Genomic DNA, 26,084 nt, shown 5'->3' on the forward strand with positions numbered 1-26,084 from the left:
GTGATCCTTCTGTCTCTGTCAGGTATCTAGGGTCAGGTCTACCTGGTTTATGATGTAAATCTCTCTGAATGATTTCTTTGGGGCCTTTTGCTTCCCGTTGAAAACAGCAGCTGGTTCAGTGACATAGCACAGATTGCATTCCTCCACTGTAAAGAGATTTCAGTCTTAGCCTGAAGTGTGTGATTGCACGTGTAATTGAGAAAAGTATTTTTGTGGTCTGACAAGTGGTAAAGCCATGGGAGAGACTGGACTGTGGACCTGTCTGTAGCAGGAGATGTTATCTTTCATGTTTTGTATCTGTCATCACTGTCAGGCTTGTTATAGCCCTTCTAGTCCATAATATGCCAGAGCAAATAACAGGCTTCCTAGCAATTCCTCGTGGCCCATGTAAAATAACGTTGGATTCATATATCTGTGACTCGGCCTATCAGATAATTCAGTGCTTCATCTCATTTCTCAGAGCTGTATATAAGATTTTTAAAGCTCATTATTAAATTATGTAGTCCTATATCAGATGTGGGTTTATGTACTACATGCATTACACTGCTCCTGTTCTGTTGGTGCTGCTCAGTTCCTCGCCTTTGTGGTGTCCCTCAAGACAGAACTTTACTGGTACATCCACGGGTGGCACTGGTTAACGTTGCAGCATGGCTAACACAGCACAAACATTCCTCACCCAGAATAGCTCTTGCTCATGCGAACTGTTCCATTAGATTAATTAAATTCATTATGGGTGTGGCTGCTGCAGGTACTTTGTGTTTAAGTGGAGGGGAGAAGCGTTTTGAGATAGCCATTTAGGGGAGTGAAGTATAACTTTTCAATCACAAAACATAGTGGGGAATTTAGGTAGGAATTCCATTTCGGATTTGGCTAAGATGCCAAACCTAACACTTCTGCTCTAGGGAAAATTCTTGAGAGATCTGTAAAAACCACAAGTGGTCAGGACCTTGGTTTTACATCTCATTAATAACCAAGAGTGTGTATAACCATAAGTTATTAGCAGCTGCCATAGGATTTTTCATGCTAAAAAACCAGTGGTCTGTCACTTTTTAACCTCTTCCAAGTAAAATACACTACTGAAATAAATAATTTGCTCCCAATTTCATAACAAAGCTGACAATACTCTTGCTGGTGTAAATCAGGTATAATAACATAGAAATTTGTGGATGAAGGTAATTGAAATGCTTAGTCGAGTCCATTTTGCAGCTGGCAAATGCTTAACTATTAAGCAAAGAATTCTTAAATATAATTCAATCCCAGATGGACAAATATGTAGGTAACTGAGCAAAACTTGCAGGGCAGTAACTTCAGACATAAAGGCTGTGGACTGGAATAGTTAGATATGTTCTTGGACACATCTCTGACTAATTGCAGGTGGAAAGGATGCTGTTTTCTGAAAAAATTGTAACCTTTTCATGCTTTCTTTCCATCCTGTTCCACCCTGAGAAACACTTAGGTGTGCCTGAGAACACTTTGAGATGCTCTCAGGTGTACAAGCTTGCTCACACGTCACGTTGATTTATTTTTTTTTGTTCATTCCAGTGTAGTTTTTAGCAGAGGTGCAGACTGGATCCCAGCATCCTTGAATTTCAGGAAAGTTCAGATACAGTTCAGAAATTTCTCAGGATCCAAACTCTGCTACTTGACTGTAGATTTTCTGCTAGCAGTTTCTTCCACGCTGGCTGAGTCTTGGCCAGAGACTGTGTGTGTCTCTGGGAAGTGCGTGCTGTTCTGGGAGTTAAAGCCAGAAAGAACCACAGGTTCTGTTTGCGTACAGCAGCCTAAATTACAGCTCAGCTTGTCTTTTTTTTTCTTTTTTTTTTTTTTTTTTTTTGTGAGGGAAGTTAGGGAGAGGGTGGGCTAATTTCTCGTCAGTCTTCTAAACTGGTTCTGAAGTGATAGGTAGGTGCCATTGTATTGGGATTCCAAGGTAATGTTAAAAGACCTGATTGAAAGTTCATTAAAAATTGCTGGCAAGGATTCTGTTGATTTTGGAGGTACTGTTTCAAGTGTTAAGGAGTAACCTGATTTCACTGTAGTTAAGGTGAGGATTCCTCCAGACTCCTGTAGGTTAGCTTTGCGCTGTAAACAGCACCCCAGGAGGGACAAGTCCCCTTTGCTGGGATTCCAAGGCTGTTCTCAGCCCTGACTGATACCTGAGTTGGCTGCAAGGTCTCTCTGGCTGCTGGAGGCTGCCACTGCCAAGAAAAATAGAGGCTTGCATGCTTATTGCTGGGATTGCTCATGCATGCCATAGTAATTAAATAATAATACCACAAGGATGGAACATTCATTTTAACTGTCAATCATGCTTGGGCTGGAGAAATTGGGGAGTGCCATGACTGTCTTGTAGAGGGATTTGTAATTTAAGCAAGCCACTGGAGAGGTATGGGATTTTTATATTTATTTCTTTAAAAACTTCTGGAGTTCTTAATTTATTTTTCTGGGATGTGCCATCTGGATTTCTTTTTTCTCCCTGACAAGATGTCTGCTCTGGCCTGTTTCTTCACAGCTGGAGCTCCAGAAAGGCTGAGGACATCTGTTTGTCTTCACAGTTAATGATCAGAGTCTGCCCATGATTGCTGGCTTCTGCTTCTAGCTGGCCTGTTTCCTCCTTTTTGCAGTAGAGGGGAGTTTATGCCTGTCTTGGAGCCTGGTGGAAACCAGGAGTACTTGATTAGTCTCTTCCACATCTGCAGCAAATGCTGCATCCCAGCGCCTAAGACTCTGGTCTTGTGTGTGCTGTGCTCTGGAGACTGCACTGCTGAGTTCCTGCCACATGAGCCAGCTCTTTTTGAAGGATGAACTGATTTTATTTTCCTTTTCTCTACAACCCAGCTGTTCTTTCTCTGGCTTCTGTTACAGCACTGAGGGAGTACTCCATCCTGCCTGAGTTGGGTGCTTCCTTCTGTTTTGTCAACTGCACTGCAGCTTTACCACAGACCTGTCGGTCCCAGTCACTGGGACAAAAAGACATCTTCTCCCTTTGGGAAAAGCATGGGTAGGGTAGGCTTTTACCTGCTCTACATTTATGAGCTTTGTAAACTTCGATGCTCATAAATACAGTCCTCTGCAGGTGTGACCTCATGTGTGGTGATGCTGCACCTGCCTGCTTTCAGATGAAGTGGGGTAGGAAAGAACTAGCTTCTCCCATCAGAAATCATTACATCTTTACAGAACTCCCATAAATATATTTCATGTTTGTTGTAGAGATAAGCTGCACCTCATGTGCTGTTCTAAGAACTTTTCAAACTTTATGAACGTTTGCCTCTGGACTTGATGTAAATGTGGTACAATAGACGGAGAGGTTTGCACCAAAGGACTTTCCTGGCCTGTCTTTGACTTTTTTTACGCTTTGCAAAAATCTGCAGTCAAGCAATTTGTGGGAAGATGATAATGTTTTAGCGAGGTAACGAATTTCACAATGCCCGTGCTTTCCTGTGGTGCTCCATCTACATTACTTTCCAATGGAAAAAAAAGCTATTTAAGCCCTCAGTGCAGTAAATAAAAAAGGCAAATAGTAATTCAGCTAAAACAACCTACTAAAACCCTTTGACTAAACATGCGATTTACGGCTGACTGAAAATGTGGTTATAAACATTAAAGAGTCTGTTCAAGACTGATTTTTGGTACAGAAATAACAAACTAGATTGTTATGAATATGTGTCTTGCTCTCGTTTGCGATACGCGCTAAATTTGAGCACCAAGGCGAGTGGGCATAACCATATCTCTGGCTATCGTTAATTACAGTAGGATGCATGAATGATATGGTGAAATGTCTTGGGATGTCCTTGCTCTGGCTTAGAGCGCAGGTGGCAGCTACTCCAGACAGAATGTTGCAGAGGGGAGGATAAGTGGACTGCGTGAATACAGCAATTCAATAGGAGTAGATCTTCCTGTGGATTGCGTTTGAGCAGTAAATAACCTAAGATTATTTGCCAAATAGAGAAGATAGTTGGCTTCACAGGGGTGGAGATGTATATTTAACAAATACCCTTGCTCTGCTCACGACACATCGGATTTCTGGGGAGCTGGTTTGTACATCATACTCTGCTGGCTTGTAAATAATTTGTTGACCCAAGCTGTTTGAAATAAAGAGTTGTGATCACATCAGCTAAGAAATCTATGGACAAGTGCCTTGTACTACACCCATGTGCCTGGATGCGTGCCGGAGAGTGAGTTTTCCAGGCTCTGCATCAGCTTAGAAGCTCTGACATTCCTTACAGCCTCAAGCTGGAACTCCAGCAGACTTCTAAGATTTAATTTTCAAACGATTTATGCTGCGTGGGTTTTTGTCATAGCAGGTCACGCAGACTGTGGTCTTTTCTCCTCAAAATGGGTTTGCCCTGGCATTTCTAGCTAAAATTTGCAGTCCTCTGTCCAATTCCTGTTGCTCTCAGTGACGTATATTGTGGCTTTTGGGACCTCAGCTCTACCTGCATTCCAAAGGGTAATTGTTTCCTATGTGCTTCTGCAGTCTACTTGATGAAGGGGAATCTATGCTCATAAGTGGTACTAGAAATGTTATTAAAACTCAATAAAACTTAGCTGAGAAGTGGCAAGTGCTTTAGAGAGCCAAGTGAGACAGGTAAGGAGCAAATGTAGAGCGTTTGCTAACTCGGCTGTGCTGGAAGCACCTTGCAAGATCACTGAATGTAGAGCTATAGTGTCTGAGCTGCGGCAGAACCGTCTAGTGCTGTCAAACTAGTAGGAGCTTAACATCCAGGGGCAAACACTTTTAGATCTGAAAAGCGCACTGTTGACTGGCTTTGCTTCTATGCTTTTTCCACACCCATCTTGTTTTCTTCCTCCTGAATGGTGATAGATCAATATTGATTTACCTAATCTTATAATGGTCTAGGAATCGTTTCAAATATCATTCAACCCACTACTGCCTTGTGTTGCTTTCCTGCTGGAATTCTGATCTGTACCTGTTCTGTCTCACCAGGAGAACAACAAAAACAGTTTTTCTGAATGAATTCCAGAAGTTTACAATAGGCATAGGGTGGGATTTTTGTTTATTTTAAAGATTTATTTTTTTTAAGTGTTCATTGCAGTTCTTCTCTGGCTTTTTCATTAATGGCTCTGGATAATTAAGCATGGTTTGTGAAATTCTGGGAGGGCTTGTGCTTTTATCCTCACCATGAAGGACATTTGGGAGGCTGGTGTGCCAGCAGATTGGAACCTCCCTAGCCAACTGCTAGTTGCTCTCGACAAGAGCAGGGCAGGATATTGACAACCAATGATTTCTGGTACCTTTTTTCAGTCTAAAGTTAGAAGTTAATTTCCTAGCCTAGGAGAAAAACAACAGGTATGGCTATTTGACCACTTACTTCTGGTTGTCTCTGGGAGGTGAGTAATGGGAACGAGGGAGTCCAATGGGAAGGGGATCCAAATTCATAAAGACAGATCCTCTCTTCTGTCCAGACTTTGTTTAGAAGGGATCCAGGACTAGGCACTTCAATGTCAAAGCTTCCCTAGATAATTTCTCTATGGCTATGATACAGTTGCAGAATGCAGGAGTGGGCAAGGTAGTTGAATTTGCCAACGGACATCTTTTCTGTGATCGGACATGTACTTCATTTCTCATTGTGATTTTGTTTTTTTCTGTGTGCACATTTGTCACTCTGCAGCCTGTGATTTGAAAGTTGTGGAGCATTTCAAATGTTTCTGTACATTTTAATCTCCCTGTATTGCTTGACTGATCCAGCTGATAAATGTCAGATGCCAGTAGTGAACAATCTCTGGCATCTGGGCAGGTTTTCTGTGGCACATATTAGGACTTTCAGAGGGCTGAGAGTCTCAGAAGCTTGAGAAAGGTCTCTGAGGTGCACTGGTTCCCAGCTCTTGGCTCTAACTGATTTCTTAAGCAAAGGAAGATGGGAGGCCCTGCAGGTAATAGCTTATTAAGTTATGAAAAGGCATTTTGATGTTTTAAGTGCAGCATCTTCTGTCTTTTGGGACATTTCTGCTGGCAGGCTTAGCCTGCAACTTATGAAGAAAAAAATCCCACTCTAATGGGACTCTTTGGAAGGCTGGTGTCTTTCATACACTGTGTCAGAGCTCAGACTGAAGTACTACCCTGCATTTGCAATGCTCCTGTAAATGAAGACAAAGTGGCATGGTACTGGATAATCCAAACTGAATTGCTTGTTACAGAAATGTAAAATTCCATTTTATCCCACCTTCAATGTCCTCCTTGATCCAGACGTACTGCATTTGGGATGTGGTTTAGGCAGCAGACAACAGTTTGGTCTGGAAACTTTGCCTTCCCTGAATCCATGTATTGGCTAGAGATACGATGATACCAGTCTTTGCTCTTGTTTCTCTTTAGATCCTAGAATCTCCAGATCCTCGAATCACAGATCCACGGCGGACCTGGATCTCCTTTGTTCACCGCCCAGATGATGGCAATACCTCTAAAAGGAGATGCAAAGGGAAAGACAAGAAATTAGTAGGTTATTGCTATATCGCCCTCAGCTAATAAATGTGCAGTGTGGCTTCCCTTCTCACTACTGATACGCAAGGTGTTTTGTATACTCCAGCTTTTGCCTTCTCACCCCAGAGTGTGCTGCTTTTTCATTTGTGTGTTTAATTTCTCAGAGTATTTTGGACAAGTCTGAGGCAAAGAGTGCTATATGCTTTGTAAGTTAAGGTGTGTGAATTCCACTGTCAACATTCATTTTTGTTTAAACCAGCTGTTTCTTGGACTGAGCCTTTTTTGTGTGTGTTTTTTTTTTCTCCTGCTCAGTAGAAATAAAATTAATGTTTTTTTCTTCCACTAGATAAAGTCCAAGTATCCCAAAGGATATATTAAGCAAGGTGTGGACAAGTTGTTTATTTCAAAATAATGAGTTACTGATCATCTGCTGAGTGATGCTTGATCATGTGTGGACTTCTAATCTGCTGCTTAGATAATCTTGAATGCTTTTAATGATAACGCTGTTAATGATTTCCTTTTTTTTTCTTAGTGAGCTGATAGACAGGAGTGCTTCCATGCAGGTTTACTGCATTTCAGTTGAGGAAACAGGAACTCTTGGGAACCATATACATCAGAATAGCTTTGATAACGCTGCTGCATGTTTGTACTGCTACTTTAAAGCTCTAATGTGTGTGTGGCTAATTTTTACAGGTGTTATGAATGAACTGTTTAATTTTTTTACTGAGAGCTCTACTGTCACACCAAATGTTCATGTATGTGATCATTATGTCTGAGCAATGTATATTAAATAACGTAATAATGTGGCTAGATAGCTATTTTAGTTAGTGAATAGACAGAATAAGTGTAAAAGTATGATACTTTGGTGATAGGAGAAGATACAGCAGTGGCAAACTTAGTCTTGTGCCTGTTGTTGTGCTTTGCACTGTATATATGTACTTCAAGGACCAGCTAGTGTTTACCTGAGCAAAGTTTATCCTCCCACATAAAGATATGAGTAGATTCCAAGTGCTGGAATTCACAGCTGGCTGGAGAGTCAGTTTAAGACTTACTGCATCAGGCCTGTCGTTGGACTGATAGTGGAGGGGGCTGCTCACGTGGCTGACAGCCCTGTAGGACTGGCTCATGGCTGAGAGAATTTGTGGTCTGTCAGTGCAACTGCCTGGTTCAATTCACATGTTTTTCTTTGGTTACTTCCTTAGCGTGGCCTTGTTGGGCCCCCAGGACCTCCCGGTCCCCAGGGACCTCCAGGAGCACCTGGTGCTGAAGTCACCCGGGAAGTCCTTCTGCAGGAGTTTAAGGAAATATTAAAAGGTAAAGACTGTGAGAGCTTTGTGCTTTTGTGGTATGCTTCTGTTGGTGAACGCCATGGCAAATAAAGAACTGGCTTTGCAAACGTTTACCTTAAAGCATTCCCCTATCCGGCAGTCAAAATTTTGGAAAAATGTTTCCTCAGGGCTGCTTAGTTTGAGTCGAAGAGTTAAGTGCAGAAGTCTAATCACACAACTAATGGCTTCATAGACCAGGCTCTTAAACTAAGCCTTTATTTTCCTGTACCTTTTCTTTTCTTCCCAGAAGCCATTGAGCGTCGAGCATCCCTGGCTATTTCAGCCCATCCTAGCCAGCTGCCTCCACTCCTGCTCTCCTTGGAGGAAGTTTCGCCCCACAGACGTGTAGAGGAGGCATTCCATTGCAAGCTAAAAGGACAAGTCATTGTAGATAAGAAGACCCTGGTAGAACTTCAGAACTTCCAGTCGGTGAGAAGGGATTACAGACTGAACCTGTGCAACTCCACAACAGCCATTGTGCGTAGATCAGCTGTAGTTCCCCCAGTCTGCAAAGCTGCTAGGTGGCTGTGTAGATAAAGGTGTTTCCCAAAAGGGCAGACTAATCCCAGAAGCACATCCCAGGCTATGAATATAGCACTACCTTTTCTGTGATTGACAGAAGTAAGATCTCGTAGGGTGATTTCAGCACTGAAGCTCAGCTGCAGTGAGATGGACATTTAACTCTGAGTCCTCTCCTTCCTGACAAGCCCAAGAGGCAGACTTTCTGCCTTCTCTTGCAGCCCAGCTGAATCTCATTACAGTTCTTACTGAAGTTCTAACAGGTCTGTGCAAGAGAGGGCTGTCTCACAGGTCCGAACAGCAGTCAGGTTTTTTTATTTCAGTTAATGATGGAGAAAGACTTGTCCATGTTTGGCATTAGTCTGAAGGATCTGTTCTTTTTTACAGTGCACACCCTGTTTAATTCCAGAGTAACGTTCAAGTGCAGAAAAATGTCAGAGGCAGACAGAAGCCATTGGTTTGGTTATGGATTCGTGAGCCCAAATAAGAGCCATCGTTTTGTTAGATGGGCCAGTCCTGATGCTCAAATTCTTTACATAATGTCTTATCGAAGACTAATAAATGTTAACTGTATAATTTTGTTATAGTCATGTTACAATGACAAGCACGCCAGCATGGGATGCTGTCGGTAGTTATAAGCATGGTTACAAGCAAGCTGTTGAATTGATATTAAAACTTTTACTAGCCATTTCTGATCCAGTGGCGAATAGGATCTGAATTGGAAGTATAAATGTTAGGCAAAGTAATAGCTAAAAACAAACAGCTGCTTGGTAGCTGAGGAGACTTATTCTAGACTTTGGAATCACAAAGCCTATCTAATACCACAAGGCCTTCAGACACATGGTTGCATTTGTGATGTGACAAGAGTTTGAAGAATATAAACAAGGAATATGGCTTTCCATCAGCAGCATTTGCTAACACTGTCCATGTAGTACGGTGCTGAGCTTCCCTCCCAGCTGCTCCGAGTCCCGTTTCTGAGGAATCCTGTCCAGCAGATCCTTTCCTATGAAGCAGTTTTGCTGCTAGGACTTCTCACAGCTGCGGGACTAGAGGCAGGGGCTGTGTTCTAAATAGGGTGCTTTCCTGGATCTTTCCCAAATACACTTGTGGAAGCCTGGTTTGACAGCACTGTGGGTGCTGGCACAGAGGCAAGATTGTACTTGAAGTGTGGGCAGGGCTAGAGAGATCTGCTGCCTCATTAATTAGGAGGGAAAATGTGAATAAAGACATCTCAGCCATCAGTGCGTAGGCTGATGCTTCCCATGCTTTGTTATCATATGCCTAGCTTCTTTCTAATTGCTTCTGGCCCTGAAGCTGATGTGGGAGGGCTGGCAGGCCTCTGGATGCCAGCCTTTCATTTCAGCTTTGGGACAAGAAGTGTCTGGTTTTAGCTTGTGCTCTGATATAGGGGAATTTAGCAGGGAGGGAGACAGGGGATGCTCTTGCAAAGATGAAAACATTGACTTTAAACAACCCAAGCAGGGGGGAAAGAGATCATTCCCCTCCCTCCATTCTGTCAGTTTAATAGTGTGAAGAAGCCAACAGTTTGATACTTCTCAGGGAAATGACAGGGGTTGACTAATTTTCCTGGATTTGGACTTTACCCAAAGCATTTTGAGATAGTGGAAAGAACCTGTGTTGAGAAACAGCCTATCACTACTATATTCTGTCATTTGAGTGTGTTGTCCAAGTCACTCTCACCTTGAGTGTTGAGAGAGCACAATGGTTTTCTCATCCTTCCATGCTATATTTCCTCCAAGAATGTTCCCTCCCCCTCTTGGTCTCACAATTTCCTTGATATCTGGAACGAAACATGTGATACTCCTTTCCCCACACCTCTTCCTCCTCTGCCTCCTGCTTTGAGGTTTCTGATGGTTGCCTTTTCCAGAAGCTCTCAGAAAGGTACGTGACACAGCAAGAACGGAAGTAACTGGAGCCTCTGACAGGCCATGGAAGTGGGATTTCTCTGGGGCCCAGGAACGTTACTGGAACCAGACCATTTAAGGCTAAGATGGCCTACGTGCTTTTTTTTCATGGTGAAAGATCCCAGAAGGACTCCTGGTGTCTCCTGTGCCTTGAGGTCAGGCTAAATGTCTACCTTTTGGCAGCTGAATTTTGTTGCTGCTTCAGGAAATTGGTGCATCCCTTGTTCATTGTGGTTGCTGTGCAGGCTGTGTATCCTGTTCTTTAATAACAGATAAGTCAGCGCATTGCTTTCCACAGCATTTGTCACTGAAAAGTGATACTGGCTGTTCATATCTCAAATCTTGGTGCATGGCTTCTGTTTTCCACCTGGAAGTAAACGATGGAGTGTACGAGGGAGATGTGGGGATAGGAGCTGAACTGAGGCAGAGGAGCTGAGCTTGGTTTGTACAGAATGACTAGACACTAGTTTATTTGCTTTTGGTCTGAAATAACTGTGTGCAAACAGTTTCTCAGATATAAATCCCTGCAGTGTCTGAAGCAGCTAGGTGAGTATGCTGCTGTGAGGCAGCAAATGCAGCAAGGAGCTCTAATTGGCGTAGGGTTTAATGGAATATTTTGCCCAGAGAACCTCTCCCTGCATTGTCTATTTCTATGAGCAAAAGAATAACAAAGCCACAGAGGGCATGAAGAAACAGGAATGTTTTATCAGCGATAATTTACTGGTGCCTAAAATTGCCTTCCACGCTCAGCCAGTGGTTTTGGAATTATGTTGCTGATTCTGCTAATAGCTGTAACAAGAAAGGAATGAATTAACTATACATTATTAACTATGCAGTACAGCTTTACACATATACAGGGCTTGGATCTGCTCTTTCAGTGAGGTAAATCTGAAACAGCATTACCAAAAATGATATAGCATAAGAGCACATAGTCTTTGTTAGGTTGGCTGTTGTCTGTGCACGTCCTTTTGTGTGTGTTTCTGTGCACAAGCACACATTAGTGCCCACTGATAAACACAGGGACTTAGAAATTACCGTACAAAATGTCGTTGTTCTGCAGTTCATTATTACAGTTTTCCCATTATACTTATGTGATCTTATAAGAAGTGCCACTACAGTTGCACATGGATAAATTTTTACCATGGTATGCATACATAAAACATTTCTAGAAAAGTTCTGTGAAATTTTTAAAATACAGCTAGATCTTGGTAAACAAGGACTGGGAATTATCCTGTTGTGACCCTTGCCTGGGATGTGCAGGTTCACTCCTACCATGTAGTAACTATCTAAACAAACACCACCAGACCCCAATATTTGCAGCTTTACACCGTTTAAAAGAGAAAGCTAAATAAATTATTTCTACCCTGCACTGTGAAAGCTCGCAATTTCTGGCTGTGATGAACCGTAATGGGGAGGCAATTAACTTCCTCTCATACTTGAACAAAGGTGTTCCACTACTTTTTTTTTTTTTTTCCCTAGTGTAGTAGCACCTGTGGCAGCACTGCTCCAGATTTGTTCACCACGTCTTAGGCCCGTTTTGCCAGCTGGTATTGGAAAGAATGTCCAAATGCTGGGTTATTGAGATCGCTAAATTATGTATTTGTGCATGTTTTGGGGATATAGCAGTATGTGTGCCTTTACCAAGTCAGACTTGAACAGCTCTTCTGTCCTGTAAGACCAATGTGGGGCAAATGTCTCAGGACAGCATCCATGGGGATGCGTTCACATTGCACAGAATGCCCTTGCGGTGGAAGCAGAGTCTGACTAATGTGCTTTCTTGGCCCGTTGAAGCCACTCCTGCTTCTCCCCAGCTCTAGCCAAATTCATGAGGCAGGCCAAAACAAACAATAAACATTTCTTGCAGGGTTTATTTTAGTCTGAGTCAGATAATCTGCTGTGAGTTTGACTTAAGACTGCTTCCTTGCCATGAGGAGAAGCTGCATGCTATTTACTAGTTTTTTGCCTATTCTGTAGAATCCGAGGCTAGAACAAAATGAAACTAAACATGGAATCTTTAAGAATCCAAGCTGTCGTTCTTTAACAGTATCAAAGCCACCTGACTTAAACCTAAAGTGGGTAGAAAACCTCTGGAGACCCATACAAGTGTTTTCTCTGTACTTGTATCACAAAAACAGTGTATGAGGTTCCAGGTTTTTGAGCCCGGGGACACTGCTCGGCCCCATTTAGGAAGTCTTTGGGAGTAGTAGGGACCTCTTGACTCAAAAAATGCGAGATCTTGTGTAGCAGAACATCAGTGGAGGCTAGAGGCCACTAGGACCAGCAGAGCATAGGGATGCAGTAAGCACAGTCTGAGTCAAGGTAAACTGGAACAGTCTGGCAATCAGCAAAAAGGGCATCTTCATGTCTCATACTGATCGTTTCGCCTTTTGTGAGCATCAAATGCTGAGAGTGCCCATCTGGCAGGTGTGTTCTGGGGAGATAAGCCTCACAAATTTTTTCAGCTTTGTTCTCATGCATGTAAGCTTGTTCTTTGTCACAGGCAGAGGCAATTGTTGAGAGTGCTGGGGATTTCATCAAGGTCTGGTTTTCTCATTTTACAGCCTCTGGCCAAAGGAGCTTTTCTCCGGGGGACGGGATTAAATCTGGCAACAGGACGTTTCACAGCACCTGTGTCTGGCATCTACCAGTTTTCAGCTAATGTCCACATTGGTGAGTGTTGTCCACAGAAACCTTTTCTGTACTGCCTGAGAGCTGCAGGAAGGAGTCCTGGAGAACTCCCTGGGTCCCGTTTGATTTAAAGTATGTGCAATGCCAGCCCTTTGCAGTGAGCTTTCCCTTTGGTACCATGACCCAGACCCCTGTCCTTAGAGCTGGGTGCTTCCCCAGACCGACAGCCACAGCAAGCTCCTCCGTGCAAACCAAACAAATCAATACTTCTTATGGAGATGAGTTTAGGGACCAAATATATTCATGTGCAGAGAACTTAGGGCTTCCATAAAAGACCTTAGAAGAAATGAAGATGGAGAACTGCATCAAGGCAGTTCTGATTGTGTTTTGTCACCAGTGCGTTTGTTCAATGGTTTTTAATTATTCAGTGATGAAGTATTTTATAATCTAACACCAGAAGGGTGCTTTCCTGATAAGTTTTGGTGGGTTGACCCTGACTGGATGCCAGGTGCCCACCAAAGCCCCCTCCTCAGCTGGACAGGGGAGAGAATATGTAACAAAAGGCTTGTGGGTCAAGGTGAGGACAGGGAGAGATTGGTCACCAGTTACTGTCACAGGCGAAACAGACTGGACTTGGGGAAAAATAAATTTAATTTATTGCCAATGAAATCAGAGTAGGATAATGACAAATAAAACCAAAATCTTAAAACACCTTCCCCCAATCCCACCTTTGTTCTTGGGCTGAACTTTACTCCTGATTTCTCCTCTCTCCCAGCAGCACAGGGCATGGTGGTTTTGGTCTGGTCACCAGATGTTGGTTTTGCCTCTTCCTCCTCAAAGGGAGGACTCCTCACACTCTTCCCCTGCTCCAGCCTGGGCTCCTCTCTCCATGGGGCCAGAGGTCCTGCCAGGAGCCTGCTCCAGCATGGCCTTCCCATGGATCACAGCCTCCTCTGGGCATCCCCCTGCTGCGACGTGGGGTCCTCCACAGGCTGCAGGTGGAGATGGGCTCCACTGTTAAGCCCCATGGGCTGAGGGGCACAGCCTGCCTCACCATGGTCTTCATCACAGGCTGCCAGGGAATCTCTGCTCTGGTGCCTGGAGCATCTCCTGCCCTCTGCACTGACCTGGGGGGCTGCAGGTCCATCTCATAGCCGGCTGGTGCTGGCCCACCATAACAAATCAAAGTTGGACGTAAGAAACTGCTAGAAGCTTCCCCTACAGAAGCCACCCCTATAGCCCCCCTCTACTAAAACCTTCACGTGCAAACCCAATACAGGAGTCACAAGGTTACTGGTGTCTCTGTTAAGCCAAGCACCAGCAACTGGTGGTCTGCTATGTTGTGAAAGTGCTTATATTCCTTCCACTGCTTTCCCTAGACCACAGTGAGTTGAAGAGTAAAGTCCAACTCCGAGCCAGAGATAATGTCCGAGTGTTGATCTGCATTGAATCTCTGTGCCACCGATACACGTGAGTTACTGCGATGCTGTCTTGACAATTATTTTTCTCAGATGGGCCGATGTTTCAACCAACTGTGGAAATCAGGTTCACCAACAGTGAATTTTATATGATAAATGTTTGTAGAACTTTTCTGAAGAGTGAAGTTCCGTTCGCTTTTAGGTTTTATGTGGTTTTTTTAATTCTGATTTTTAACCTTTTGGTGCTAATTACTCTAAATAGCTAAATGTTGTGTATGTTGAGAGAATTGTGAATGAAGTCAGCTGAATCTGGATGTAGCTGAAGGTGCTGAATGCTCAGCTATCATGAACATACAGAGTGAGACAAACACTTTAATTTTGTGCCAGAGGTGGTTAGGTAAATTTTTATAATTTCAGCTGCGTCCTGAATGGATCATGGCATCTCACTCATGTTGCCATGGAAGTGCTGGAGTGATGAGAAGAATGAATAGAAGGAAAATAGAGGTGGATGGGTCCTGAGGCAGAGAGTGCAAGGCTTGTACACAGGTGTATGATACCTTCTGGCAGCCCTCAGATGCCTTCTGGAGCTTGCTCAGATAACCACGCTGAATTTTCCTTTGCTGGGATCCATTAGCAAAACTCTGCTAAAGAATTGTTAGGCCATGGCGACCTTGGGTGTTGCTCCTTATGCACTGGGCCACGGCACCAGTGTACTGGTGGCTGCTCGTGTTTGCTCTGCTTCTGTCATCCTTTCAGCTGCAGCATGTAGGTGCCCTGTGTCTCGGAGAAGGCCAGCTTGCTCTGGAGGAGTTTGGCAAGCTTTGCTTGGAGGAAGGGGCTGCGGAGCCCCTCGGTTGGGCTGAAACACACCCAGCAGAGGGCAATGCCGCTTGCACAGAGTAGCCACTGCGTCTGCTTGCAGCTCGGCCCTTTTCAGGGGAGAAAAAATGCCTGGACAGGGCTGTGCAGCTTTGCTGTGCCCTGCCCGCAGCTCTTCCAGTGCAGCTGTAGCAACAGCCTTGTGATAGCACCACTGAAATATAGCCGTAAAACGACTCCGCAGGTGTAACCTAAACCCGACAAAACCATACATTTGCTGCTGGACTGACTGCTTCAGCCCTCACCTTCCCTGCTCCATGAGTCAGAGTGCTGCAAACAGGACTGACCTCTCTGCAGACGTTTCAGTTTAGTGGTGGGTGAATTTGACATGAAGCCTCGTGTAATAAATAAACCTCTCTTAGGGTTCATTGGCCTGTGGAAAAGACTTGGTTGGTGTCTGTGTACCCGTTAGTAACTAGGGTAAGAGGGAGCTGTGCACCCACTGACATGATGGGAAATCAAGGAGCTTGCAGACTGGAGCAACCGGCACCTCCTCGGCCCTGTAGACTGTTTTATAACCGTTTTTTATGACTGCAGCATTTCAAGTGAGGCAGTGACAGACTGGCTGCAGTCACAATGTCAGAGAAGAATGGGGGTGTAACTTCTTGCCCCTTGAAGGGTTGGCTTATATTCTGGTAAGCTGCAGATCTTAGGGGACATTTCATTTCTGGCACTTGTGAGAATTCCTTTGGATCGTGCTAAGAATGGACCTCAGCCTGATCTGGAAATCTGGGATGCTTGTTGACAGGGAGTGATTTTGGGACAGCCCAGGCCTTTAGTCACAGGGGTAGAACAGGTATGAGTAGGGTAGAATATTACTGCCCTTTTTACAAGTGGCTCTCTCAAATTGCCTTTGCACAGTGCAGATCCCTAGTCCTGTCCTTTACTCTGCATAGCGAAGACCAGTCAGATTCCAGTAATCAGGTGTTGGGTTTTTTTCTTTCTTCAGCATTGATGCTTTTTTCTTTTCACCTATAATAATCTCTTCATTTTAGCAATTTCATCAAGAACAGGACTCATGCCCCTAGCCCTTGGATTCCTCGGAGACTGCAAGTCCCACAGAATCTTTTTCTACATGCTTTTGGGATGTGGAAAGATAATCCCTGTTGGGATACGGGAAAATATTGTTGGTTGGTGATGTTGACCTTACGGTATTTCAATAAAGATTTGAGCGAATGAGTGGGTGAGATTTATGAAGCCACCTACAGGATTTAAAAGTGAAATGGATCCTGAAGATCTCCAAGAATGAAAAGCTGTTCTCCCATCCTGATCTCTGCTTTACGTTGTCTCCAGTTACAGGATCATATAGAAAATCTAAAATCCATTTAAACGGTTTTGAAAAATAAATGAAAGTGACAGGGGTGACTGTTCCTTCCTGAGATTCCACAAGCTCCCAATTGATTTAAGGCATCTGAGGGAGAACAAAATGTTTCTTCTGGAAGGCTACTTCTGTCTCCAATGACAGCGCCTGTCTATGTCTCTCTCTCCTTTGCTGTCCATTCAGTCAACCTTACAGTGGTATTACTAAAGAAAGGATGTCAGTCTCTGATTGCTTTCGGCATGACTTTAGTTTTGCTTTCTTGTTCTGGTAAATGCAAGCACAAGAGTGACCTGAATAGGAAGCTTCCCCGTGGGCCATGGAAACTACTGTGCCTTCCTCATTGCAGGTCTTTTTAGCTGAAAGCTTCTAGAAATCTCTTCTGGCTCTAGCTAGGATGTGTGAACAACCTCTTTGTCACATACAGCCCAGGCAGGTTTATTGGGGTGTTCTGAGATTACCTTGCCATCTGAAGAATTTATAGCTACATTCTCCAAAGAACAGGAATAGCAGAATCCTTTTTGTCTTAGAACTGACTCAGGTGTTAATTATTTAGATAAAAGCTCTCTGATCTGTGACTCGGAGTTTTCATCAGTTGTCCAGGGTTGCAGTTTATGGTTGGCTATCCTGTATGGCTGTCCAGAGTGGAGTGAGTTGGACAGCAGTGGGCATAAAGCGGGATCAGCGCTGGCTCCGAGAGCCCTCTCTGTCATATGGTAGATGAGAGTATGGCTGGTCTGGGGCATGGAAGGTGGGTGGAGGGATGGGAATCTGCCTGGACAGACATTCTGCTGGCACAGGCTGAGCTGCCACCCGTGCTTGTGGAATTTCCTGGGGATGTCAGCATACACAGTCATTCATTTGAGGGAGCTGAAAGAGCCCCGAGGGCTTTCGGCAGAGAGAGGTGGAAACTTAGAGGCAAGGAGACAGTTGGAGTAGAAGAGATTAATGGTGGGAAGTTCCCACCCAAGTTAGGCTTTTGGCAGAAGCATACAGACTGAGCTCTTCAGTCAAGGTGGTGCCAAGTGGCTTGCTCTCTCTGGGCCAAATTGCCCCTACCTTTTATGCATGTTATTTCCTTGCAAGGGGGCTGGAAACAGCACGTTTGCACTTGCTCGGTTTCGTCACTACCACTTCATGGAAAAAAGGGAGGAAAGGGGTTGGTTTTCTTGGGAAAACAACTACATCTGCTACCACTGGCTAGGCAGGTATCGGAAGAACTAGCCAGGCGTGGAGCTCTGTGCTTTCGTATTGCTTTGGAACTGAGCTTACAGGAGTTGTTCTGATTGTTGTTGTCTCAGGCACCTCCTTCTACCCCGAATCCTGTACAAAGGAGCTGAGTTAGTGTTCTGTAAACTGCGGGTGCAGCAGAGAGCAGCTGTCCTATGTCTTGCTCCTGCAAGGAATATAATGGCTATTAGAATATGATATTAGGAAAACCCAGTGTTTGAAGAGTGACCTGGAGCTCTTCCTTGAATTTTAACTAAAGCACAATATTTTTTTTTTTGTGCTTTTCTGACCCCTGCTCCAAATGTCCTCCCAAAACAGCTTTCAGCTGCAGAATATGTTCTTTCTTTCGTAGGCTGACTGCATATATTAAGGTTGAAATACGCCTTTCATGCTTTGGAAATGGATGAACTGTAATTGGCAGAATGCATATACCTGGGTCTTTGCAGAATAACAAGCGTAGAAACTGTTGTGGGGGTCAGCAAACTGGGATAACTGGTATGGATGGAGACAAATCTAAAGAGCGTGTCTAGCACCTGTTCAAGGCTGGGGAATGGAGACTACAGGACCTTGAGGAAGACCTCTGTCAGAGAAGGTGGCTCCCAGCTCTTGCCTCCAGCTCAGTTTTGTGTTCATAATCCTGTGTGCTCTCTAGGTCTTCCATTAGACGCTACAGTGAGGACAAGAATCTACCATTCTCATTTCGAGGTAGCTGATTACTGCTCGAATCAAGTCAACAGGCCACCTGTTTAGTCCAGATGGGTACTAGAACCAGCAGGTCCTATTTCTAGGGAGGTCATGAGACTACTGTCATTCTGCATGCAAGTATTGTGACTGCCTTAGGTGTTCAAGCAGTTTATTTTTCTTTTTTGCTACTGTTTAGGTCTTTGGAAGTCATTGCTGGTCTGGAAAGTAACAGCAAAATCTTCACTATCTACGTACACGGCTTACTGCAGCTGCAGGTAAGCCCGTGCAGGCGGAATCGCTGTACTGGTTTGCTTGGTGGGCTGCGCGAGGCTCTCTTCTCACCAGGAGACGGGGAAGCTTTTATTAATCTTCTTTCAAAGGTTAATGAAGTTAAATGCCTTACTTGGAGTGACTAGAGAGAAGCTGTGGCAGGAACAGGAACAAAAGCCAGACTTGCGTTGCCCATTCTGATCTTAAGCTGCAGAAGTAACCTCCCCTCTGAGGAATGACCCTAAATATTTTTCTTTCTCAAATCTCCCTAGCATTGTTAAGATGGTAATTCTATTTCCCATTTCATAGCAGGGGATGTGAAGCACAAATGGCCACTTGACTAGTCACCCAAAATGATGCTAGTGCAGTAGGAGTCTAGTCAAGGAATAAATCTATAGCACAGTTTCACTACAGAAAATTTCTTCCACTAAATCAAGACTGTAGTGTTGCAATAAAAAAAAATATTTGATCAGGTCCTGTTCCCAGGAGGGAAAAGGGCAGGAGGCTTCTGTGCTTAGTTCATGGCAGTGAAATGCTTTCCGCCCCCGCCCCCCCCTTTTATGCTGGGATGAAGCATCAGATAATTTCCCTTTCCCTCTTTTCTCTCGGCAGGCTGGCCAGTACACCTCCATATTTGTGGATAACAGTGCTGGAGCTCCCATCACCATTCAGAACGGATCAGATTTTATGGGCATGTTAATGGGCGCGTAACGTCATCTGCAGCAGCGTAGCAGGGAAGGATATGAATTAGAGCCTTGCAGTGTATATTTGACTGAAGAAACCTTTACTTTGACTCTTGAAGACTGCTTCCTTGTAACTGTTGGCATCTTTTTAAACAAGCAAAGAGCCTTTCCTTTCACAGATACTCCAGCTTGCTTTCAGAGGCTACTGCTTTTCGAGGTCCACACCAGTTCATTCATCGTAAAAAAATATACTTTTATAATTCAGAAATAAACTGTAATATTTAATTTGTGCTTCACCAGATGCTCACTGAACAGTACACTGAGATTTGGAATTTGTTGCATTATAACTTTATTTCACAATAGCACTTGTAATCAGCATGTCTTTTGGGATCGATTGTGGGGTGTTTGAGTTTGTAAATGAAGGATTGAGAGGGGAAGTAAAGAAGTGACTATATTCTCTGTGTTATGGAGGAAGAGACAAGGATTTGCAAAACTGCTTTTCTCATGCAATTGTGAACGGTATAGGCCCTCTCTCATGTTCAGAATTGGATATATTTGACAAAAAGTATATTGAATTCTCAGACGATGCCTGCTTCACAGATGGGAATCCGAGGTCCAAACTCTTTATTGTGGTTCGTTGTATCTAAGTATTGCCTTGATCTTACTGATGAAGCTGAATACCTTGCTGCCTGTGCAGTTTTGTTGTTATGAAAAGGTAAGGCCAATGGCACCAGTTCTAGGACGAACTCCCTTACTTGTGTTCTTATGTTTTAGTAAGATATACATGTGGTTTTGGACTGCATCGCATAGACAGCATCCTCTCAGGTGCCGTATAATCATTTGTAAATGCGTCAAATGTATTACACTGGTTGTCAGAAGCCTGGCAAAGACAGTGAGGGTAGCAGCCCCGGATCAGATGTGTCACCTATTTGGTGCTTGTTTGATGCCAGTGAAATAATAAAAGAAAACATGGGGCAAGGCTTGCTTCCATCAGGCGGCCAGGGTCGTAGCAAGTCTATCTGAGCTGTGCTTGGAGGTTGAAAGTGCTGCCAAAGGCTGTCCAAAAGACCGTCCAGTGGATGTTTTCTGGATTTCTACACATCTGTTTGCAAATGTAAGCATGTGAGATCGAGCCCCCCGAGCAGCTTTGCATATAGCTCCTGGCTACAAACTCATTCTGATTAAGTAAAAGGGTGTTGCCATTTCACGGGGTTAAGGTGTGTTACCCAAGATGTGGTAACATCCCTGTGATTAAAAAAAACCGCACTCGTTTAACGTACCTCTGTAGCTTTCCCTTTCAACAGACACCTGGCCCTTTTATTGATTCAACTTAACTAAGGACATACTTGTATAACAGTGTCCTAACTAGATGGTAGCAAGGCCCAGAAGGGCGTCCACGTACTTCTTCTTGAATATTTGCAGTGAAAGGAAGATATCCCTTGTAGTATTGCGACCTTTGATCAACTGCAGTATCTTCGTTCAAGGGAAACAAAGGCTGCTGGGGACAGCAGAAGGCATGTAAAAAATGTCATCTGTCGCTGGGTCTGTTCAGGTTGGCCAATATATGATGTTTCTACAAGCTCCAGTAACGCTGCTGTTGAGGTTGGTGGTATGCAAAGATGTCTGTCTTCGAGAGCTGTGGAAATACCTGCTGTAAAACAGGCATGGCTCAAACTGGTTTGGGGTTTTTTTCATCTCTATTATAAATACCTTGAGACAGAGCTTTAAGGATAAATGGTATTTTTTCCTTTGTGAAGAAAGTATTGAAGTGATACCTATTGGAGGAGGAAGGAGAGGGTACAGGGAATGATACAGTAGTGCTGTGACACAAGTAAACACAGGTAAATTCTGCTTTCTAGTCAATGGAATGCGGTTGTTCTAACTGAACCTGTGTGGCTGTCTAAAATACAGCAGCTATGAATGTTTATATATTCCTTCTTGCTCCACAATACATACCAGAATTCCTATGGATTTTTTTTTTTTTCATAGTATACTTTGGGGAGAATCTGCTTTTAAGCATAAACTGGGTGCTGTGCTGGCAGAGGGGAGTCCACAGCTATCGAAGCATAGCAAGCAGCAGCAGCGGTCATCTCTGGAGCTTCAGATAGCACGAGCCACGTGTGAATATCACTAAACCCTGTCGATAAAGATTGGCTGCTTACACGGGGGTTTGATGGAGTAAGTGTAGTCAGGGCAAGTGGCCTGTATCCCAGCATGTATAGCTATACTGTCCTTTGTTCTGTGTGAATATTTGTAATAAATTGGGCTGTTTTGTGCATGACTTACAGCAACATAATCAACGTGGTGTGACATTCAAGCGTACATTGGTATATATAGGGGTTTTGAACCGAGTCTCACTGTTCTTGGTAAATCTGAGTTAAAATATTTATTTGGTTGTAGAACTAAAAATGTTTGTCAGACTCTGTTTTGGGATTTGTGACTCTCTTTTCCCCACTCTTTGCTGGTTTACTCTCACGATCTTCTTAGTAGGAGACGCACTCGTTCTGCCTTTATACTGCTTCTCCTTTATTTGTATAAAGAGTGCTGCCCTGACAGTTCCCCTGGTGTGCTAGCAGCTGTCAGACAGTCCTAGGAACACACAGCCCGAACAGTGAAGGCCTAAATCTCCCTCGGCAGGAGCAGTGATTGCCTGTGGGTAGTGTCAGAGAGAGGAGCAGACCTCTCCCCGGCGTCTGTCGGGGAGCCACGCTGGCCTTCTGCTCCCGCTGGGGAAAGGAGCCGCATTACCGGAGGACACGGACATCGCATCTCTTTGTCTGTCCCGAGTTCACCGTCACCACTGGAAAGCTTGTGGGGTTTCAATCAGCTCTTTTTATTCTCCAGATAGAGGGTTGTCCCTTAAGGAGCTTTCCTACGCATCCCCAAGGTCTTGTAGCCAAAAGACCTTTTTTTTTTTTTTTTTTTTTTTTTTTGGAGTCTTTCAGCTCTGAATGCTAGCAGGCTGCACTCCTGGGGCTTCAGGCAGCGTGAGATTGTCCGTCCAGCAGCAAGATGGGGCAGAACAGGTCGAAACGGCCAAGAAGCGAGCTGAGAGTGGGGCCTCCAGCGCCGGGGTGCAGCGAGTGTGCAAAACTCATCACTATTATGGACACGAGCCTCCTGGCTGGGCTGCGGGTGAGACAAACACCCTGCAAGGCTTCCGCGCTGTTTGGAGAGCAAGGAGATTAATGGTGTGCGAAGCAAAGTTTCAGTGCTCCTCTGTAGTCATAAAATTTATAGTCCCAGAAAATGGAAGGACTCGAGGGGACTGAGTTCGGTATGAAGAAGTTGTTTATAACAAAATAAAACCCACGTGCTTGAGCCTATGGTTTAACGGCCAAGTGTTTTAAGCCCGCTCGGTGGCAATGGCTATTTGTGGGTGCAAGGGGAGAAGTCTAAAAGAGGCACAATTAAATGGTTTCTCTCCCTTTTTTTTTTTTTTTTTTTTTTTTTTTTTTTCTTTTCCTGGGTCCTTCCAGCATGCTCAATGCACTATCAGTATGAGCTGGGGCAGGGGGGATATGATGGGGGCACCTCTCTTGAGGTCCTAGCAGAATAGGAAACACAGTTGCTGCTTTTTTTGCACACACACCCTCTCTTTTTTTTTTTTTTTCCTTTAGCATTTCTAAGTTTAGGGTTTCAGGGAAACCGGAGGTAAGGAAAGGTACATCTCACTGGAACCAGTTCCTTTCTTACCCTCATCTTTGACTACTTCACAGGAATGTTTGCACAGAAGCACCTTCAAAAAAGTTTCAAATATTTATAACTTGTACTCGCAGTAATAATTTGTTCAGGTACTGTATATATACTATTGATAGTACATATATATTCAGGTACTCTATATAAAGTGTGTATATATATATATATGTATACTAGTTCAAGAACACTTGCAAAGATGTTCTTGTGACACCCCCCACGGATCAGTGAATCTTCACCAAATCTCTGCTGCCTTCACCGTGCCCTTGCTCACTAACCCTCCTGGCCCCTTCCTCTGCAAAACCTCACTCAGTCCTTGCAACCACCCACATCAAGCTTTTTGCTGTGTGCACAGCTCAGATTCAGACAAAACCACTGCGAATCACCATGGTTTTGTTAGGGCTAATGGTCTCTGCAGATCCCTCTTGAACGAGGGAGGTGTGTTCGCTATCCAGAGTTTTGCACGCGCTCGTGAATTTTTCCTACCCGAAAGCTTCTTCCTTCTAAGATGCTGACAGTGAGTTTTGTACTCTGGTCCTGTAAGACTCACCGAGCTCGGTATTCTCGTTGCTCTGGTTGCTGCGCTTCCCCCTCACACAGGCTGCGATGTAAAGCAGAGGGCTTTGCTGCTTGGCTTGTATTTCAGCACCAAGAACCCAAACCCTAGGATGAGCACAGACCACTAATTTCAATGTCTACAAAAGTTATCATCTTCACTCCTAATTCCTGATTCTAAATGGAATCCAGCTATAAGTTTCCAGCTTCAGGCTACAGTTGCTTGCTTAGCACAATGGTAAAATGTCATTGCCTTGTGCTTCCGGAACACGCCTCTGCCTTGTCTCAAAGGTCTAAGCTAGGTAGTGCTTTAGATAAATATATATATTTTTAAATATATATTTTTTAATATTTTATATATAAACCTTATAGGAGTTTTTTTAGCTCCTATATTGGGTACCCTCACAAAATGTGCTGGTAAGTGTGGTTTCTGAGCCTGACAGAGAGCCCACTGAGCCTGGTGGAAAATCTGGCGGGAGTGCTAGCAATTCGTCCCAGAATATAGGTATTTGGTCTAGTCCAGGGCTTAACTCCGGAGCTGCCTTTCAGGTGTGCTCCTGCTGGCACAGCCACGATCAGTTTTGCCCTCTGAGCTATATTGACAAAAGATTGCTGCATCGTCCTAATCCTGCTGCTTTTTGCTTGTCTCATGTTTACCACTGCGCAAGCTGGCTCAGAAGGACGCAGCGCAGTGCCGGATCAGCCCTTCCCACGTGGAATCTGCAGTGGATTGTATTTAATCCACACAGAGCCTTGAAGCAGCCCTTGGACAAGCTGTTAGGAGCTGAGCAAAGCTACCTCCACAATGCCAGGCTTGTCCCGTTTGCACCCTTGCTCTCTCTGCTAACTGCTTCAGACCAATAAAAGCAATCTTCCAAGCACCGAGATTCCAGCTGCAGGCACTCCATGAATATTTTCCCTGGCTGGGAGCTGACAGGTTACGGGGTTTTAAGTTCTATTCGAATTTCACGTTTTGTAAATTATTTCGATGCCACACTCCAGACTGACTCCAGGGGTATTTATGTTGGATTAGCTGCAGATTGCCTGCCTTTCCTCACTCCATAGAAGAGAGCCCAGCACATGTAAACTTCTCTTGAATGGCAGGCTATTAACTGTCGAGCAAAATGAATAGTTTGTCATATAAAACTCTTGTTATAAATAGGCGCAGGTTATAAATCAGTCCAGAGGACAATGACGAAATCAGAGAGACCCTTTCCAAGCATCTCTGCGGGGAGCCTGCAAATAGAAGTGATCAACAGAACGTTAGTTACAGGCTTAGTCTTCAAGGAAAACTCCAGGGTAATTTGAAAACCATTCTGAACTGGTGACTAGTAAAAAAAGCAGAGTCACTTAGCCCGATATAGGTATTAATACTAGATGATACTTGGGAATTAATACCACATACTTTGGCGTTGTAACTGCTGCGGTGGAGAGAGCCCCAACAGCAGACTCCAGAGAGCTGGATCTGTTAGGCTTCCATGGAAAGTTCGGGTGTGGATGACCCTGTAAAAATAGAACCGGGTACCAAGAAGACCCTGAGTCCCTCTTGCTTTGTGTGTTCGCTTATATCTATGGCAAGATATCAAACTCTCATTGATCACAGAGCCTCACCTCGCTCAGCAGCTTTATTTAATGCTCAGGTTAGGCTGGTGTCAATGAAGACTAAAAGGCTGTGACGTCAGGGATTCAGGTGCACCAAATTTCCTGCAGGACAGCTAATTTCCTGCAGAGCTTCTGGGACTTGGTATTCCCCTAATAAATAGCCAGTGGTGAAAGGATGGGTAAGCATTTCTAATAAGTTTTTATGAGTACTGGATCCCTGTGGAGTGGAGGAGCTGTGTCTGCTTGCTGGTCTTGTAAGTTTACCGTTCTTTTGATGTTTTGGGGCAAAAAAATGTGTTTGTTTGTTATGACTTAGATGACCTCTATTTCTCGGGCTTAGAAAGGATCTAGTGTTTTTATTTCCTCTGTGGTAAGCAGTTCTGATTTAAAATAGCCTCTGGGCTCCCAGGTAGCCTTGAGAATAGGCAGGTCAGGCCATAGGAGTTTGAAATGAGTCCTTCCTTATGGCTCTTTGGGAGGTTTGAAATGTCTAGGAGAGCTGCTGGAGTATGCCTTGTGATCTCCCAGGCTCAACTGTGGGAATGTTCTAGCTCCCTTTATCCTGAAATGTGAGATGGGGAGGCTAGGCTGCCGACTAGGGCAATGATCTTATGTCTTTGTGGCTGAAGCTAGAATATTCCAGAATAACTGACCTGGCTATTAACGTAACGTCATTTCGGGTTGGGGCTGATTCTGTTGTGCCCCTGCTCGGTGAGCAGGGATGGAGCGTGTGCCCTTTTAGTAAGTCTTACGCTGAAATCCCAAATCTGAGCCGCAGTGCTGGGGCACCTGAGCTGGGTTTGCTTCCAGCATAGGCTCGATGAAGATGTGTCCGCAGACTCTGTGCTGCTTCCCAGACCCCTCCGTGCCAGGGGCTTGGCACTGCCTGCGGGCAGGGGGGTCCCATGCT

The 26,084-nt window shown here is 44.3% G+C and overlaps 1 protein-coding gene across 3 annotated transcripts in view; it reads left to right on the plus strand.

Annotated features, from left to right (window-relative positions):
* The window catches only part of C1QTNF12 (C1q and TNF related 12), a 28,732-nt gene extending 6,610 nt beyond the window's left edge, over nucleotides 1-22,122 (plus strand). For 2 of the 3 annotated variants that reach the window (XM_037381784.1, XM_037381787.1), the window contains exons 4-10: nucleotides 6,335-6,454; nucleotides 7,642-7,753; nucleotides 8,015-8,244; nucleotides 12,773-12,881; nucleotides 14,219-14,309; nucleotides 18,565-18,643; nucleotides 19,251-22,122. In XM_037381784.1, coding sequence (XP_037237681.1) covers nucleotides 6,335-6,454; nucleotides 7,642-7,753; nucleotides 8,015-8,244; nucleotides 12,773-12,881; nucleotides 14,219-14,309; nucleotides 18,565-18,643; nucleotides 19,251-19,349 — 840 coding nt within the window. In that variant the 3' untranslated portion in view covers nucleotides 19,350-22,122. The remainder of the gene's footprint in view (nucleotides 1-6,334; nucleotides 6,455-7,641; nucleotides 7,754-8,014; nucleotides 8,245-12,772; nucleotides 12,882-14,218; nucleotides 14,310-18,564; nucleotides 18,644-19,250) is intronic. The other variant, XM_037381788.1, reaches the window with a different exon arrangement.
* Nucleotides 22,123-26,084: the final 3,962 nt, after the last annotated feature.

The sequence above is a fragment of the Falco rusticolus genome, chromosome 3, assembly GCF_015220075.1.
Source record: "Falco rusticolus isolate bFalRus1 chromosome 3, bFalRus1.pri, whole genome shotgun sequence".
NCBI lineage: Eukaryota > Metazoa > Chordata > Aves > Falconiformes > Falconidae > Falco > Falco rusticolus.